At 38.5% G+C, this 19,181-nt stretch overlaps 1 protein-coding gene across 1 annotated transcript in view; it reads left to right on the forward strand.

Moving 5' to 3' along the window:
- Positions 1 to 19,181, forward strand: part of Hml (Hemolectin) — a 586,263-nt gene that overhangs the window by 121,108 nt on the left and 445,974 nt on the right. The window contains exons 23-27 of the mRNA XM_068226073.1: positions 507 to 654; positions 738 to 916; positions 13,906 to 14,083; positions 14,942 to 15,072; positions 18,150 to 18,270. Coding sequence (XP_068082174.1) covers positions 507 to 654; positions 738 to 916; positions 13,906 to 14,083; positions 14,942 to 15,072; positions 18,150 to 18,270 — 757 coding nt within the window. The remainder of the gene's footprint in view (positions 1 to 506; positions 655 to 737; positions 917 to 13,905; positions 14,084 to 14,941; positions 15,073 to 18,149; positions 18,271 to 19,181) is intronic.

The raw sequence follows: 19,181 nt of genomic DNA on the forward strand, positions 1-19,181 counted from the left end.
GGAAGCTGTCGTCAGTATGTCATTCATTCATACAGAGAGATCTTCATGTCTTCGTGAATCAGTTATGGCTGTAGATTCCCGTTGCTTTCAACAACAGATCTAAGCCGTGTTATGTATTATTTCAAGGCCATATTATTCAATCATTTAGACTGCCACCCTTTCAACTTCCGAAATGATGCTACCACCCCCCTTTTCGGTGAAAAATTAGTTAGTTTATTGCTTCGACGGATACCCATCCGATATGGTTGCACCTACGGCTAGGCTATCTGCTTCATTGGGACGCACAAGTCTCCCCACAGCGGCAAGTTCACGTGGTTCACGTGGAAAGATACTCACGAAATTTATAGTTCCCATTCATGTTTTCTACAAATTTGTTAACTGTATTCACAATGAAACATTGTATTGGTCAAACTTTATTGTTTTAATAATAGTTTTAATTGACTGGGTTTTAAAACCTGTATTTGCTGTTTGATATTGTCAACGAAGCTTCACATTCTCTGTTTCAGTACATGTACTAATGCTGACTGGTCATGTGAACCAGCATCAAAGACTGATGTAGATAAATACCCATCTACGTTTCTGAAGGACACGTGTAGCGCAGCCAAGAATGAAGAATTTACAACATGTGAACCACCAGAGCCTATTACATGCAAGGCAAGTTTCAGTTCATACATAGTTAGAAAATATCTTCCTAAATAGGAGACCATGTTCTAAAATATTTAATATCTTTGTTTCAGAACATGCACTATCCTCCTGAAGTAAGTACAGCTGTATGTCAAGCAGGCTGTACTTGTAAGAAAGGCTTCGTGTTGGAAGCACATACAAAGCAGTGTATTAAACCAACCGAGTGCCCTTGCCATCACGGTGGTCGCAGTTATGCTGAAAGTGAAACAATCCAGGAGGAATGCAATACATGGTAAATCTCGTTTTTTTAAGAATGACACGTAATAAGGGTGAGAACTCTTCGTGTTATATTTAGCCTTTCTAAATATGTAACCTAGTAACCGAGAAAACGTGCACTCGCTGCACAATTCATTCGAAGAAATCCTCATAATTGTGTAATACTCAGTGCAGGCATGTTTGTCACGATTCAAGAAATCAAAACTTGACAATAGAGGTACGATACACTTCAAGAAAATTATTTCCACAGTACTACTTTAGCCTATCAAGAGAATACTTCTACTCCTCTCTAGGCTACATATTAGGTCTATTGTCCAAAAATATTAAAAAAGAATTGATAGTGTTAAATACAATATTTCCAGTCTCATTTGTCTGATAAGTTAGGCGTGGCAGACGAAGTACTTTTCTACAGTTCAGTACTGTGTATGGTCATCTTGTGATTTGGAAATTATCTGAAACGAGGTGCAGTCATTAAAATATTCACCGTTTTACTCATATGTTAAACACAAATCGTAGATGGTAACTATACACCATGAATATCCTGACATCATGAGACACTACTGATAATCAGATGATCTTCATGGGATGTATTTATCAACCGGTACAGAACAAATTGTTAACATTTCACTGCCCTACATACCAGATGTGCAGAATTAATCGATAATTTGTGTGTTTACCCCGGACATGCAGAGTATGCTATAATCGTCTGGGAATTGAAACAAATAACATTTTTGTTGTATCTCGTGCCATAGTCATCCATGTATCATTCAACCTACTAAATGCGATTGTAATGCTGCACTCATTGTTTGATTATTTCCCAGGTATTTACATTAGGTGACAAGTATAGCAGGCCACTGTACAAATTTATTTATTATGATTGAAATGTGTCCCAACGGTTGCTTGCAATAGCGAAATTCCCACTCTTCAGAAAATCATTCAGTTAATGAATACTCGCAATGCAGAGTAAGTCCTGGGGTTTTGTCTTGAAATCCAATAGTGTCGCATACCATGGTACCATGCTTCGCGTGGCGCACGCGCATTGGGTCTGACAGGAATGAGCACGTAATATTCCCCTAATCGTCAGTGTGATTGATCGACAAACAATATGGTGCCGTCCTTCTTTCCCTTAGGACGGCTTGTCTACGGAGAGGGTGTGGAGCGACGAAATGTTGAAGAATACATTGAATAACGTGTTACAAATTCACGCAGCAGATGAAGTGAAACAGTCTCTCTCTGAGAAAACTGGACGGATTTTCTCAAGCATTTGTCAGTGTCCGGTGTTCGGAATACTACCTACACGTGGGAGATACGTTCTTCTTTAAACCATTCTCTGCATAGTCTCCGCCGAACGGGAGCACTGTGGCTGACTGACCGTCCAAATAACACTCTCGTATATCATTAGTGTGACCTTTCTCAGACCCACTAAGTTGGCTGATTACAGTGCACATATTATGGTTAAGAGCTTCAGCATAACATTGGTAATAGTTTAATTCAAACCACGACATGTTAACCTTCTACTACCCTTCTTACGTCATGCCTACCAATTCATCGGTACTGTGCAGTAAACCTGTCCCGTGAACCTCAGATGATGATGATGATGATTTTTTATTATTATTATTATTACCGTGCTTTTGTGGAGCAGAGAGGTGAAAAAATTTGCGGACATGAATGGATGGATATACGAAAATCGAAAGATTGAATTAAAACTGTAAAATTGGCAGTTTTATTTCCTTTCTTAACCTTTCCCCTTTTTTCAAATCTTAATACTTTGCCAAGTAATTAACAATCAGTTAAAGAAATTTAGCTCGTAAGCTTAAAAAAACACCTTTAGAGAAGTCTAGAATAATCAGATAACAAATTTACAGGTTGAGCTTGAAACTCCTAATTACAGTTTTCACCTGAGCACTACTGCTCCTTTCAATCAACAGTCAGGGAGACGGATCTCCCAGTTACCTTTACATCACTAGTAAGAGCATCATTTCTCTACAAATTTTTCTACGAGACTACTCTCCAAACATTATACCACTCCAGCCCTCCAAAGGCACCATTCAACCTTTATATTAATAGGAAGAGCTTCTTTGCTCTATAAATTTACACTTTTAGGCCTATCAAAGGCACCACCTACATTTAACAAAACTAAGCAGTATACACTGTCTTAACTGCTCAACAGTCTGATATCTTTAACATAAAGTGAATGAAATAGCGTTTAACAGGGGTAACAAGGGCCCATTCTACATGGCCTTAGGTAAAAACAAAATATTAAAGTTACTGGTCAAAAACCAAACTGGTAAGGAGGCGAACTCTTGCTCACCTTGATATTTACAAGAAATGCATTTGGACTTAGGGCTCGACGTTACAGAGGCTAAGCCTACAGTACGGAGGTGACTGGATGGAGAAAAATTTTACGTTACAGAAATTACAAGATAGAAAATGTTACAAAATCATAGTCACCTCAAAATCAAGTTGAAGAGGAATACGAGAGTCCTCACTCTCTGTTCCCTGATTTCCGTTAAGTTCTTTCGGCTTGATTGAAATTTACATTTGAAGTTTGAAATTTACATTTTAGAAAATGAGGTTACATTACTAAAGATTTGAAACCTTCCCCTAGAGCTAGCTTTGAAAGACTATCACATTTTAAACCGGATCTGCCATTACCTTCAGCTAGTGGACTTCCTGAAGATGGATAAGGCTGCCCTTGCCTCCGTTACGAACACACACTTAGACTGGAGCGATCACAAAGACAACCTGGTCCGAAAAGTGCCAGCTTTTATAGCAGAGGGGAAGGTCCAGAAAACTCTGGGCCTAGGGCCAGACACCCCCCTCCCCAATTCTCATTGGATAATCAAATACATATAAAAATGTTGTCATTGGTAATTAAATAAATACACAATATTTCTAATTGGCCAACGCCTTAAGTTGGTGGTAAGAAACAGAAGTGTTGGTAACTTTTGATGATGATGATGCTTGTTGTTTTAAGGGGCCTAACACATCATCATCATCAAACAGTAAACATTCCAGTTTAGGAAACATTTACATACAAAATTTAAAGAGTATTTTAATAGTTATCTTTACACCAGATGCCAGGGGGCACAACATAAGTTTATAGTAGCGATAGCTGTTGAGAAATGTTCAAACTTCTACTACTGGTTGTTGCAAGGTGTCTTTTTCAGATGGCATTCTCCAAGGCGCTTAATTTAAATGTGCAGGGCGCGTGTACCTCCGGTACAGACCTCCACCCCCTAAAGTTTAACACAGGTTACACAGTTTAGAAAATTTACTTTTTACAGAAATTAGAAGCTGTAGTTTATAGTCAGAAAATGTATTGATAAAAGTCCATTTGTAAGTAATTAAGCCGTAAACAAGTACTTGAAGATCCTGGGGACAAGAACACCTGGAACAACTAATTTCATCTTCTGATCGTGCCTCGAAGGGCAGCATTGAACTCCATTCCTCAGCACATAAAGGACAACATGTTCCCCAGAATAAAGGGTTCCCATTATAGGAGCCAGCACTGGATCTTCCCGCTGATATTTTTCGATATCACCAAGCACCATAGGGGCATCAGTCAAAATGGCACTAACACCAGAAGGTTCGGAAATATAAGGAGATGAACTGTCCTCCTGTTCAATGGACTCAACATCACCAGAAAACATGCGGCTTAACCCATCTGCGACCACATCCTCTGATCCTGTAATGTGTCGCACGTCGAATTGAAAGGCAGAAATACGGATTACCCAACAGGCGATACGTCCTGTACGACGAGGCCTAGCTAAAACACAACTTAGATCTTGATTGTCATTTTCTAATTCAAATTTGACATATGTCGGATAAAGGCTGAACTTCTCCAAGGCAAACAGTACTTCCAGACCTTCTAATTCGTAGATGGAGTACTTAGCTTCTTGAGCCGATAAGGTCCTCGACACGTAGGCAATAGGCCGCCTTCCGAGTTCTTGAAGAAGGACAGCAGCAACAGCAGATGAAGAGGTTTGAACTATGAATTTCTTTGAGAAATTTGGCATGGCTAATACTGGGGCGTTAAAAAGAGCTAACTTGAGATCTTCAAAGATAGCTTGCTGCGATGGCCACCATTCGAACACCTTTCCTATGTAGTAGGTTCAGGGACGCCGTCTTATTACCGAAGTTAGGAATACATTTCCTGAAGAAATTCACCATACCTATGAACCTAGCGATTCCTTTGTCGTACTTAGGCGGCTTGAAGTCACAAATAGCCTGCGTTCTGGAATAGTCGATAGCAACACCATCTGGCAACACGATATGTCCTATGAATGACATAGAAGGCTTATCAAAAGCTACCTTAGATAATTTAACTATCAACCCAGCCTTACGAAGGCGATTAAAAACTTCCTTAAGATTATCTAAATGTTCTTCAATGGTCTCAGAAAACACCATGGCATTGTCGAGTCAATGATAAAGATATTCAAATTTGATGTCGGGGAAGGCCCTATCCAGCAGTCTCGTAAGAAACGCCGCCCCCGTGAGGAGCACAAAAGGCACGCGGTTGTATCCATAAAAATTCCAGGCGGTAACAAAAGCCGTCAGATGTTTGGATTCCTCCGCCAGAGGAATCTGATTATACGCTTGGTTAAGATCTCAGATGGTAAAGAACTTAGCCTTACTAAACTATGAAAAACATGAATGAAGATCAGGAAAGGGCTCTGAGCTAACATAGTTACGACCTTACGGTTTAAAGCTCTGTAATCGATGACAGGCCAGAAACCACCTTGGGGTTTCGATACAAGAAAAAAAAAGGGCGATAAATACGCCGACTTTGAAGGTCGAATAATTCCATCCTTTAACATTTTATTGATAATCTCCTTAAGAGCCTTCATTTTAGGTGCAGATAGCCTATATGGAGGAAATCGTACAGGAATTGAATCTGTTACCTCAATCATGAACTCAATCAGGTCAATGACACCCAAGTTTTCCGAAAATACATCCAGAAAAGACTGACACAACCTTAAAATACTCTCAGCCTGGTCCACAGATCTGATGACATCTCACTCTGAGCAGTCGAAATAGATGAATATGACACAGAATTACATTTCAAAAGAGGAATATGAACGTTACTATCAAATTTGAATGTGCACGACTTGCTCTGAAGGTCGAGCACAAGACCAGAATGCAACATGAAATTTGCCCCCAACATTACAGGGCCAGACAACGGTTTAGCCACAAACAACTTAATTTTCCATGTAAATTTTGAGGTACGAACTGTTGCAAAAATGAAACCCAAAATTTCTAAAGGTGAAGTATTTGCTGAAACGCATTTAATAGAAGACAAACAATAGTCTGGAAATTTACTACAGGCTTTCAACTTAGAGTACCACTCATCGGAATTAATAGAGCTAACTCTCCTTGAATCTAATAGCGCTGTGACGGGTTCGTTATTTACCTCAATTTTAAGAAATGGCACGATTCCTGGGGTCTCAGAAGCAATTCTAAGGCATTCCCTAGGGCCTTCAAATGATAAATTAGAGACAGCATCTTCCTCGAATAGTTCGGTGCGTGATTTAACGTGGGCTGAGTCTCGAGAAGTTGAACATGGTGACTCAGCCGACGACACTAGTCACTTCCTATCACCTAAGTTAGTCGAGACAGCACCAGAAGTTGAACAGGAAGGCATGTTGTTAGGTGAAGTGCAATTTTAGTTAGATGGGAAAACGAACCCGCTCTTAAAACAACCTTGGGACGGACCTGCTCCGTTTCTAGTTCCACTAGATGTTACCAAGAGACACTTATTCGGAAGGTGCTCTGTCGATAGGCACGCGTAACACTTGCGCGGAGGGAAGGTTCGGCGAGGTGGTGGCCGAGAACTGTTAGATGATGGAGGGGGCTCCCCGGCCACTCGTATGGTGTCAGCGTACCTCACTCCCTCGGCTGACACTGCCATTACCAGGAGTTCAGAGAAGGTTTGAGGTAGAGAAGAGAAACATAAGTACAGCCTATAAGATGGAGAGATTCCTTCGATAATGGTTTGCACAATTTGATCTTCTGGAAAATGAAGAGCGAATACCCGCGTATAGAATTTTATGTCTTGAATGAAATCGGCCAAATTCTCGGCCAACCTCTGTACTCGGAAGTAGTACTTCTGTATTAGAGATGACATGGCTCTAGCCGACATGAATTTAGCCAAGAGGTTGGCCTGGAAGTCTTCTATAGAGGATCTATCAGCCATCGCTTTCACGATTTTGTCCGAGAGGACGCCTACAGAATAGGGGTAAAGTATCTGGAGAATTTGTGAGTGAGAGAAAGCAAATACCACGGCATGATCTTGAAATTCAACTAGGAAACATAGAAATGAAATGACCTCATTAAGTGAATTAATCGAAAATTTGGAGATGCCCTTAAGCAACATGGCTAAGAGGTGGGGATAGCTGCTAAACCCTGGCGAAATAATACGTGACGGCATTGGAGATTGAGAGGGTTCAAAAAAGCATTACTCATAAAGAAAGGTGGAAGTTGTTTTAGATGATCAGATGCTTGTTCCTATGGGGTCGATGTTTGTTATGTAGCCACCGATTTCCTACTCGCAACAGACCTACTAGAGTCCTCTTCTGTTGTTAAGTTGACAGTTTGAACATTTCCTTTCTTAACAATTTCCCTTTTTTTAATCTTAAAACTTTGCCAAGTAATTAACAATCAATTACAGAAATTTAGCTCGTAAGCTAAAAAAAAAACACCTTTAGAGAAGTCTAGAATAATCAGATAACAAATTTACAGGTTGAGCTTGAAACTCCTAATTACAATTTTCACCTGAGCACTAATGCTCCTTTCAATCAACAGTCAGGGAGACGGATCTCTCAGTTACCTTTACATCACTAGTAAGAGTATCTATTCTCTACAAATTTATCTACGAGACTACTCTCCAAACATTATACCATTCCAGCCCTCCAAAGGCACCATTCAACCATTACATTAATAGGAAGCGCTTCTTTGCTCTATAAATTTACACTTTTAGGCCAATCAAAGGCACCGCCTACATTTAACAAAACTAAGCAGTATACACTGTCTTAACAGCTCAACAGTCTGATATCTTTAACATAAAATGAATGAAATAGCGTTTAACAGGGGTAACAAGTACCCATTCTACATGGCCTTAGGTAAAAACAAAATATTAAAGTTACTGGTCAAAAACCAAACTGGTAAGGAGGCGAACTCTTGCTTACCTTGAGATTTACATGAAATGCATTTGGGCTTAGGGCTCGACGTTACAGAGGCTACGTCTATACTATGGAGGTGACTGGATGGAGAAAAATATTTACGTTACAGAAATTACAAGATAGAAAATGTTACAAAATCATAGTCACCTCAAATCAAGTTGAGAGGGAATACGAAAGGGTACATCACTCTCTATTCCCTGATTTCCGTTAAGTTCTTTCGGCTTGATTGACATTCACATTCGAAGATTGAAATTTACATTTTAGAAACTAAGGTTACATTACAAAAGTTTTGAAACATTCCCCTTCGAGCTAGCTTTGAAAGGCTATCACATTTTAAACAGGATCTGCCTTTACCTTGAGCTGGTGGACCTCCCGAAGATGGATAAGGAGGCCCTCGCCTCCGTTACGAACACACACGTAGGCTGGAGCGATCACGAAGACAACCTCGTCCGAAAAGGGCCAGCTTTTATAGCAGACGGGAAGGTCCAGAAAACTCTGGGTCAAGGGCCCAACACAGGCCCAATTTTCATTGGATAATCATATAAATATCATAATTTTGTCATTGGTGATAAAATAAATAAAATCTGCCTCTGTGGATCAGTGGTAGAGTGTCGGCCTCCGGATCCCAAGATAGTGGGTTCAAACCCGGCAGAGGTAGTCGGATTTTTGAAGGGCGGAAAAAGGTCCATTCGACACTCCATGTCGTACGATGTCGGCATGTAAAAGATCTCTGGTGACACATTTGGTGTTTACCCGACAAAATTCATTAAATCTCAGCCACAGACGCCCAAGAGAGATCCGGTTTACTCTGTCTGCTATCTAGCGGGCCTAGTGTAAAACGGAACGTCGAAATTGACGAGCAGACAGCCAGATGGCGTCAAATTGAAATGACTGCACACGGTAGCTGAGGCCATACGATTATTATTATTATTATTAAATAAATAAACAAAATTTATGGTTGCCCAACGCCTTAATTTGGCGGGAAGAGACAGAAATGTTGATAACTTTTGAACATCAAAAACAAACACTAAACATTCCAGTTTAGGAAACATTTACATAAAAAATATATCTAGAATTTTAGTAGTTCATCCTTACACCAGAAGGCACAAAATAAGTTGAGAAATGTTCGACATTTTATTACTAGTTGTTGCAAGGTTTATATTTCAGATGGCATTCTCCAAGGCGCATAATTTAAATGCGCGGGGTGGGTGTACCTCCGGTACAATTATTATTATTAAGTGTACAAGGGCAGAAGACGGGAAGACGTGTCAGGGCCTAGGTAACTGGGTACATGGCCACACGAAAACGTTTACATTTTGAATGTATTCCTAAATCTTATTTTCTTTTCTTTCCTTCACGTTTCCATCCCAAAACAACATGAATACCAAGTAATAAAGGTACAGATTTTGAAGAATATACCAACAACATTATCAATAGGAGCTCAACAGCCTATTGAATGATCGAGGATGATCAACTCCCAATCTCAACATCTTTGGCATGTCTTTGAAGCACAATATACGTATTTGTTATGAAAATGTCCAGGACATGTTCATTTCATATATATGCACTTAGCAGAATATCATAATAATGATTTTGAACTTTTTTAGTAAAACAGAATGATTATCACTTACGTTCGCTCTGATATATAGTGAATTGTTTAACAGAAATAAACAGCACAAAGGTAGGTTTCTAGAGCCACAATTCGATAAATAACAACAGGTGACGCCCCGAGGTCAACTTCCCTGAAGTAAGAACACTCATAGCCAGTCGATAAGAAGAAAGGAGCACTCTATACACAAAGTTAAGAACTAACAGAAAACCGCAAAGTGTTGGTAGTAGAAACTTGCCATCATGCAGCATCATTAGAATTAATTTAAAAGATGTTATATATTTCACACCATCATGATTCAAAGAGGTATACAACATCAGTAAGAAGCGTGAGCTTTCAATAATAAATATTACGCATCCAAGAGATAAAGAAACTCCCAACCTTAAGCTTCAATAACATTGCGGGCCTAGTACCCACATCAAGGTATATATTAGTACACGTAAAAGCTTTTACACTATTTGACATTCACTGCCTTTAATTCAAGGGGAAACAACAACACAAAGTATGGCTTATGAAGGATCCAGAAAAACAGCAGCATTAGCTCATTAATAGAGCCAGCCAAAAAAGTACAATGGAATGCTGAAACCACTCAAGCAGTTCCGTGACATCCCTACGATAAAATCCAATGCGGCAAAAGGCCCAGTGACACAGAGGTTGAGCCATGCTAGTGAATAGGACGGGAAAAGAAAATTAAAGACCGAAGAGCAAGAAGGGAAATGTATAAATCTGGAAAAGCTTAGTCACAGAATGCAAAGTGAAACGGAAAACGAGGGTCCACACTCGTACATCCTTAATACATAGCAGCCGTTCGGGTAGTTATACTTCGTAGAAAGAAAGCCAATAAAGCTATATTTTACAAAATAATGTTAAATTAAAGAAAGCCTAGATTAAAATAAGGTAAACGCGGCTCGACCCTAACTGTTTCATGGTAGAGGGAAACGCAGGTATCTACCCGTTACCACAGCGGGTAAGTTCACCGCCTACCATAGGTGCAGCCCCAACCCACATGTAGCCTTGTGTTAGGAGTACTTCGCCCTTCGTCGCACTGGTCAAGATAAATAAATATGTCTAAGTTTGCTCCTATTTATAGGGGCGAGCTGAGCTATGATTGGTTGATTTAATTTAGAAATAGAGTAGTGGCAACTTAGAAACAGAAGAAATGCATTAGCTTGTGCCAACCCCTAATAGTTACAATACTCCACTAAACAGAGTTCATATCAAGTCCCTAGGTGGCACCCAAACCAAAATAGGGGCATCTCAAGAAACTTGAAAACTATGTGGTTTTCAGTAAGTTCATTCTGTCTCCTCGAGATTTCAACGCCCTCAGGCGTTTAAGGTGTTGCCCACCAGTAGCGAGAGGCCTTACTGATGGTAATATTATTATTATTATTATTATTATTATTATTATTATTATTATTATTATTATTATTATTATTATTACAAGTTGCTTTACGTCGCACCGACACAGGTGTCTTATGGCGACGATGGGAGAGGAAACGGCTAGGAGTCGGAAGGAAGCGGCCGTGGCCTTAATTAAGGTACAGCTGCAGCATTTGCCTGATGTGAAAATGGGAAACCACGGAACACCATCTTCAGGGCTGCCGACAGTGGGATGATTATTATTATTATTATTATTATTATTATTATTATTATTATTATTATTATTATTACTATTACTATTTTGTGTCTGTCTGTCTGTCTGTCTGTCTGTCTGTCTGTCTGTCTGTCCACTTGTCTCAAATTGAGGGGAAACGGCTTGACGGAATTTCTTATATCTCGTTATTTACGTTCAGGGGTATCCGGATAGAGCTCTAGGCTATATATTATTTGACTCGTATACTGTGGCACAGCAAGATTATCAGGAATAAAACAGAGAATGTCATTTTTCTCTGGCAATCTCAGCATTACCGATAAATTTTAAATGATGAAAGGTGTGTAAATATAATTTCCTATTTTCCATATTTTATGCACTTTTATCTTACGAATAATAATAACGGTGATAATTGTTACATTTATTACAAACTTCCAAATGTCTCCGGAAATATTAACTCTGTCTAAATAGCGTACACAATAAGCTGTTTTCAGTCGTTTATGTCCGATGCATTTTTACCGTATGTTTTAATATCACTGAGACAAAAAGAAACAAAATGTGATGGCCAACAATCTTGTCAGTCCATAAAACCTACCAGCAATAATATTACACTGACTGTTGTTAGCTGAGGGGTACTTTATCTCTTCTGCTGCCACGCATAACCAATAGACGGTGCTACTGCTGCACGGGTACGACAGCTGTTAACCGTATACATAACAATACACAACCACCAACACCACTGACTGTAACTTCAAATCTTAGCCTCTTACTTCGGTTTTATTTCAGATTAGGTCCTACATATGTCGAAAGCAATTTTTATGCGTCTATCTGTTTGGTTGTTTGTGTGAAAATCACGAGAAAAAGGACTGACAGAATGTCTTTAAATACGATATTCAAGTGTGGGGATATCCGAAGAGTGCATTGGGATATAGAGTATAATACTTTATTACCATTATTAGTAATAGAGTGGTGCAGAAATATTAAAGGTAGAAAACAGGAAATGTCAAATTTCTATGTTAATATTGGCTGTATCTAAAACTCTACATTATAAAAGCATTGCAAATATAATTTCCGATCTCTTATGTTTTATAAACTTTTACCTGATAAATACAAATTAAGGTAGATATTCGAGATTGTTATACCTTTCACAAATTTCCGAGTATCTTCAGATGTACAAAAAAGGAACTTGAAGTATGAAGAAAGTATAAATCGGATTTAATTGAATAGCGTAGCAAAGCATTCAGTACAACTTTACGTTCCATGCACGAGCTTTACAAACGTTAAATATGGCCACCTTTTGTTGAGCGGCATTATACACTCTGTAAGGAATTTCATCCCAAATTATACGAACCACATATCACGGTCAATGGTTACTTGTGCTTCTCTTATCCGAACTCGCAGTTCATTTAGACTTGCAGGAAGAGGTGGAAGAAACACTTCGCCTTTAACGCAGCTCCACACATGGAAATCCAAGGGTTTCAGATCGGGTGATCTTCACGACCAAGCTATCGTTCCACCACTTCCAATCCACGTCACAGTGTGATTGAGGTAAGATGTAACCTCGTGATGGAAGTGTGGAGGTGCACCATCCTGTTGAAAAATAAACTCTCTGTTCACGTCTTCTTTGAATCATGCCATTAGATAGTCTTGCAACTTATTAAGATAGAATTAGGGGCATAACATGACGGCTTCAGTTCCTGGAAGCGAGCTGGAAGCCAGCAGTCAATCACACCTTGCATCCTGCTGAGTTAACGCGTTCTAAGTGATCCTTCTTTAGTCTGAAATAGTCCGCATTCTTTACACTTCCTTCGTGTCGAGTGCAGTAGGCGATTTGGCAACTCCGGCTACAGTAGACGTAGTAAATCCTGTAAGCCGCTAATGGACACCGGGCTGCCGCTGGAGTGGAGAGGTGTTAGGTCGTCATGTTTTCTCCGAAGTATACCAGTAATTCATACCAATTACAGTACTCGCGTTAGAAAAGAATGAATCATACACTTTGGTATAACTTAGTGTAAGGAAGACATTTAACCTTGGCAAATCTCTTATTTATTTTGTACATGAAGGGAAAGCATGTCACAGTACTATGTTAACCATAACTTTACGCGTAAGTATGATCAAAGAGAAACAACTAAGACTTTATGCAATATGACAGAAAGAAACGTAGACAGTCGATAGTGAAAATATAACACATGATTACTTAAAACGTGATAAAAATATAAGGAAAACTTCATGATCTCAAAATCTTCAAAATCTCCAAATACCCTCTTTCTTTTCCGGCAGTAATTCGCCTCCTGGTTGAGAACAAGTGGTCCAGTAAACTGTAGATTTCCATGAACACCGTATGTTTTTGAAGTTACGTTCTCAATTAGAACTGAATCAAACTTTTACTCGACTAGGACTCAGATTAACGAGCATTTGTAGTATTTTACAGGAACATCCTAATATCTTTCCCTACAAGCATTGTTCTATTATGGAAGTATGTGCTCGTAACTCCTTCGTAAACTGAAAGACTTCTGTTTGTACTTGAATTTGTTTTTCTATATGCTATATTATTTTAATAGAATATAATGTAAAGAGAAATGTGTTACTCACTAGCCACTGATGACATCTGACTTGTTTATCAGTACTTGCCGGTCTGGAAGGTGGGAGTGTACCGAACGTGTGTGCTCTGGAGTTTGCACTGCCTGGGGAGATACTCATTTCAAGACATTTGATGCACGAATCTATGATTTCCACGGAAGCTGTGATTATGTTCTGTCAAAAGGAGCATCAGAGTCTGGCAGTTTCGTCATCACTATTCAGGTAAGTGCAAATATATAAGAACTACGATTAAAGTAACTGGCTGTTAATTCTACATGTTGTTATTACTCAGTAAACACGTTTTAATCCGAATAACGTGAAAAGTTAATACCAAAAAAATGTAAGTATGGTCTTCCTCTAATGTAAAGCACAACACGTGGTATGTAATAGCCTATGCCCGAAAATCATCTTCAGTAGGCATTGTATTTATTTCCATAAGATTTTTAGCCCATCACTACAATGGTACCGGTATGATGTCAAATGATAGAATATGAAGGCCAAAATGGTTATTTCTAGGAATCATACAGTATAAATTTCATTAGAAGTAATGTTCCAAATACTAAATTGTGTCATTTTTCAAATAAAGTTAACATTTAGTTTCAAGCTATTCAAGTGTTTTAGATAACCGCTAGTTGTTTTCGAAACAATCAGGACGTTTTAATAAGGTGCCGGTATTTTGTACCGCAGGAGTTCTTTAAGGAGGCTGAATTATTTAAACACCTTCAAATACCACCGGACTTAGCTAAGATCGAACATGCCAGATTGAGCTCAGAAGGCCAGTGTTCCACGTCTGAGCCCCTCAGCCCTGCAAGAAAACGTTTCATACGCGAATTGTCCATGTAGTTAGTGGTACTGGTAGGCGACATGAATAGTGACAATAAAATAAAGCGTCTTGAGGTGTGAATTCAGAAGATTGACCATGTTTTCCATAACCCTGAAGTAGTCAACAATATTTAAGAAAATATACAACGAACTGTCTGAATTTCAGAATTATTTGTAAAACTTCTTCACTTTATAAAGTATATGGTTCACTAACGCATCAACAATAATTATATCACTGTAACAAATTTTATCTTACAGAATGCACCCTGTAGCAGCCTAGGAGTGAGCTGCTCCAAGTCCGTTACTTTGAAGGTGATATCAGAAGGAGTTGAACAAAGCGTTACTTTCACGCGAGATAAAACTCTTCCACTACAGAAGAACATGGAACGGTAAGTCTGTAAATGTCTTCGAAAGGAGGAAGTATTTACAAATTTAGCAAAGTACTAAAATTGGATTACTGTTTTCATAATTAGAATTAATCATAGGTAGGGCCTCATCCTCATAGATGGAACATATCAGCCTTACCGAGAAATATATACTCATTCATGAAAACCATAGCCTTAATTATAACAATGATTCTACGACATTAAGCTATCTTTAAAACATAAAGTGAACTTTCTTGAAATTTGGTGTGATTTTAAAATTGAAATTAAGTTTTAACAGCAATACTTACGTTTAAGCAGGCACTATCAAAGCCATACTACAGATTAATGGCGTGTGGCATCCGAAGAGCCCTCGTGCAGGTCTTTCTATTCGACGCCGTGTAGGCCACCTGCACGTCTATGAGAATGGGGCACTACCTATCATAAAAGCTAATGATGAAGACAACACACACACACACACACACACAGCCCCCGAGCCATCGAAATTAACCAATGAAAGTTAAAATCCTTTGTCAGCCCTGGAATCGAACCCAGAATCATCTGGACCAAAGGCCAGCACGTTAACCATTTAGCTATGCAGATACTACAGATATCAAATTGACTTTAGAATGAAATATTGTAAATATGATACATCACAACAGAAGGAAACAAAAACAGTAATGCAAATTTAATGTTTACATTTACCACATTTCTTTAAATATGACAACTATCGTTGCCTCTGATCATCAATATTAACTCTACGAGTACTAATATGTGTTAAATGTTTCCCAAATGTTACATGTACAAGTGACAAATGACAACCCTCTTGCGCGCAAGATTAGAGGTATGATACCAGGTGTATGCATAAGTCTTTTCCGGTTTTACTAAGTTATGGCGCCAGCGAACAGTACGTCAGTTTGTTCGTCTGATATTAACCTACCAACACACACAAGGTGAGTCCGCCAAACACTAGCGTCAGTGGTGTATCGTTCAGTGATCATGCCGAAGTTTGTGCCTGAAAAAGAACATTTTCGGCACGCATTGCTTTTCTTATTTAATCAAAAGGAAAAGGCTGTGGAAAGTCATCGTTTGCTGGTAGAAACATATGGTGAACACGCTCCTTCAATTAGAACATGTGAGACATGGTTTCGACAATGTAAACGTGGTGATTTCAATGTGAAAGGCAGTGCGCGCTCTGGCAGACCAAAAAAGTGCGAAGACTCTATGAACTCGTGAAGCCCGACGAAACCGTTAATGCACAGCGCTATCGCCAACAAATTATTAATTTAAATCACGCATAGATCGAAAGACGACCGGAATGGGCCAGAAGACATGGCAAAGCAATTTTGTTACACGATAATGCACCGTCTCACACAGCAAAACCAGTCAAAGACACCATGAAATCACTTGGGTGGGACATCATTCCCCACCCGCCGTACTGCCCCGATCTGGCGCCATCTATCACCTCTTCGCGTCAATGAGGCACGCGCTCGCAGAGGAGCACTTCACCAATTTCGAGGAAGTTGGAAAATGGCTCGACGAATGGTTTGTTGCAAAAGACAAACTTTTTTCTGGCGTGGTATTCATAACTTACCTGAAAGATGGGTGAAGTGTGTAGAAGCCGTTGGCCAATACTTTGAATAAACAAAAATTAAATTTCTCTTGAAAATGACGGTTTTTCTTTACCACAAAAAAGCAAAAACTTATGCATACACCTGGTATAGGCTACTCCAAAGATTTTGCAATTTCGAAGAAGGAAAATTTGTAGTTTGCCTTGTTGTAAAAGCCTATATATGTTTATTAACAGTCCTGATCCACTTATTAGGTATCAACTTCATAAAATTCTTGGGTCATTCCAGTAAATGAGTTCATAACCTACATTAGATGAGTTGAGAGGCAACACAGTCGAATTACTGTCACTACACACTCACTCTGAAATGTCACTGATAACGTCCAGAAAGAGGAAGAAAAGCAAAGCAAATTCATCTCCGTACAGGCCATGAAGGCCCTTGGAGTGGTGGAACGTAAAGGCTTCCACTATCCATAACCTAGGTACTTGATGGGGTAGAGTGGTTACCTCTACGCCCGGTCGCCTTTGCCCCCAGGAATTAACCTGGTACTTATTTTTGGTGTAGGCTGAGTGAACCTCACGGCCATGTGCACCTCCGGAAGTGGAACAGAAAGAGGAAATTGTTATTTTATGACTTACTTCAATACGACAAATATTAAATGACCTTTCTTCGTGTAATTCATTTTTTATTTTAATTCAAAGAACCGATTGTTACATATTAAATTGAGCCTCCTTCAGGGCTGAGAAGATACAGCCCACGCGGCAGAGTTATATTGCATTCGGTAACATTTTCAATACATTTTAAATGCGCCTTAATGAATCAATTATCTCTAAAAAATTTTGGATAATCATTCCAACATTTTATTATTATTATTATTATTATTATTATTATTATTATTATTATTATTATTATTAAGGGCACTTAACTTAGGTCTAAAGGGATGCCATCATTTTTTCACATAACAGTTTATTTATTTATTTATTTATTTATTTATTTATTTATTTATTTATTTATTTATTTATTTATTTATTTATTTATTTATTTATTTATTTATTTATTTATTTATTTATTTATTTATTTATTTATTTATTTATTTATTTATAAGTTATGAGACAGATTTGAAACATTCACACATAAAGAACCTTCAATGCCATTAACTTCAAGAGTTGAAACTATAATTTTCCCCAGTCAGATAAACGAAGTACAAGTTCGTAATCATGTGAGTGTGACGTTGAATCAGGATGTAGTTACGAGGAAATGAAAAACATAACTTTATGATGTAATAATTAATGTATGATAACTACCGTCCAGAACTTCATTGTGTGTTTTTACTTGCTAATGTTTGTTGTTATATTTATTATTCAGAAAATTAGTAAATTAACAATATGGATTGAATACATATTTAACATTTGAATAATTTAGTCAATATATGTTCACTGCATCCTTTCCATCTCCTGAAAATATGCATAATGTGTTCCCTTGGAAAAGTTCAATAATTTCTATGGATGTCATGATTTTGGTGTGTTTTCGTAGGATTATTTTACGAGAGGCTGGACTTTTTGTGTTTGCGGAAGCTACAGATCTCGGAGTGGTGGTGCAATGGGATCGTGGCACTCGTGTATATGTTATGATTGATCCGAGATGGAGAAACAAGGTAAATATATACGTATACGGTATTCAGCTTCATGCTTGTTCACTTCAGATTTAAATCTCATGCTTGCTTTTATGTCAGCTAGATGAATTACAATCAATAAGAGTTTCAGTTTAATTGTTAATTTGTTTGTTTTTAATTACGCATACATAACTGAATGTAATTTCGTGAAAATTAATTTCAAATGAATCGTGAATTATATTGAAAACTAACTCACAAATAACTTGTGCAAATATTGCTGAGAAGGGGAGGTGATGTTTATAGAAGAAATTGAAATGTTTTCACTCGTAAGGTAATAAATTGCCTGAAAAAGGACATACAACAAAAGTGATCACATGTTCATATTCGAAATATTTTTAGTATTACATTCTGTTTGTCGGAAACAGTCCAAACCGAGATTAATGCAAATAATAATCTGAGGAATAAGAGAGAATAATAATTCGAAGTACATAGAGTGGCTGCTCTTGCATATTACAACTTACTTTTTGTTGCGTGTCTAAAGTTTCATTGTATATCTCGTAATATTTTCTTCAAAAGGCTCAATGGTCGAGTATATGGGATTTGACTCTAACGTTTCTGAAGTGCACCCTAGGAATGAGTTACAAATTTTGTACCAGAATGTAATGTATCTGGCCGGTCTGTGAGCACAGGATTCCAGCGACTTTGACCATTTCTTCATAATTTTACGAAGCCAGGATTCGCCTGTCACCTGGCGGCCCCGGGTTCGATTCCCGGCTGGGACAAAGGTTTTGATTGTAAATGATTATTATCCCTGGCCTGGGGACTAGGTGTTTGCGTCGTCCTTAACGTTCCTTTTCTCACTTTCAACACTCTACACTTCCTCCATTCCAATTACACGAAGGTTCATATCACATGGTGCAAGTAGGTCGACGCCCCGAACAACTAGTATTTAA

Source organism: Anabrus simplex, chromosome 2 (genome assembly GCF_040414725.1).
Source record: "Anabrus simplex isolate iqAnaSimp1 chromosome 2, ASM4041472v1, whole genome shotgun sequence".
In the NCBI taxonomy this organism is placed as follows: domain Eukaryota; kingdom Metazoa; phylum Arthropoda; class Insecta; order Orthoptera; family Tettigoniidae; genus Anabrus; species Anabrus simplex.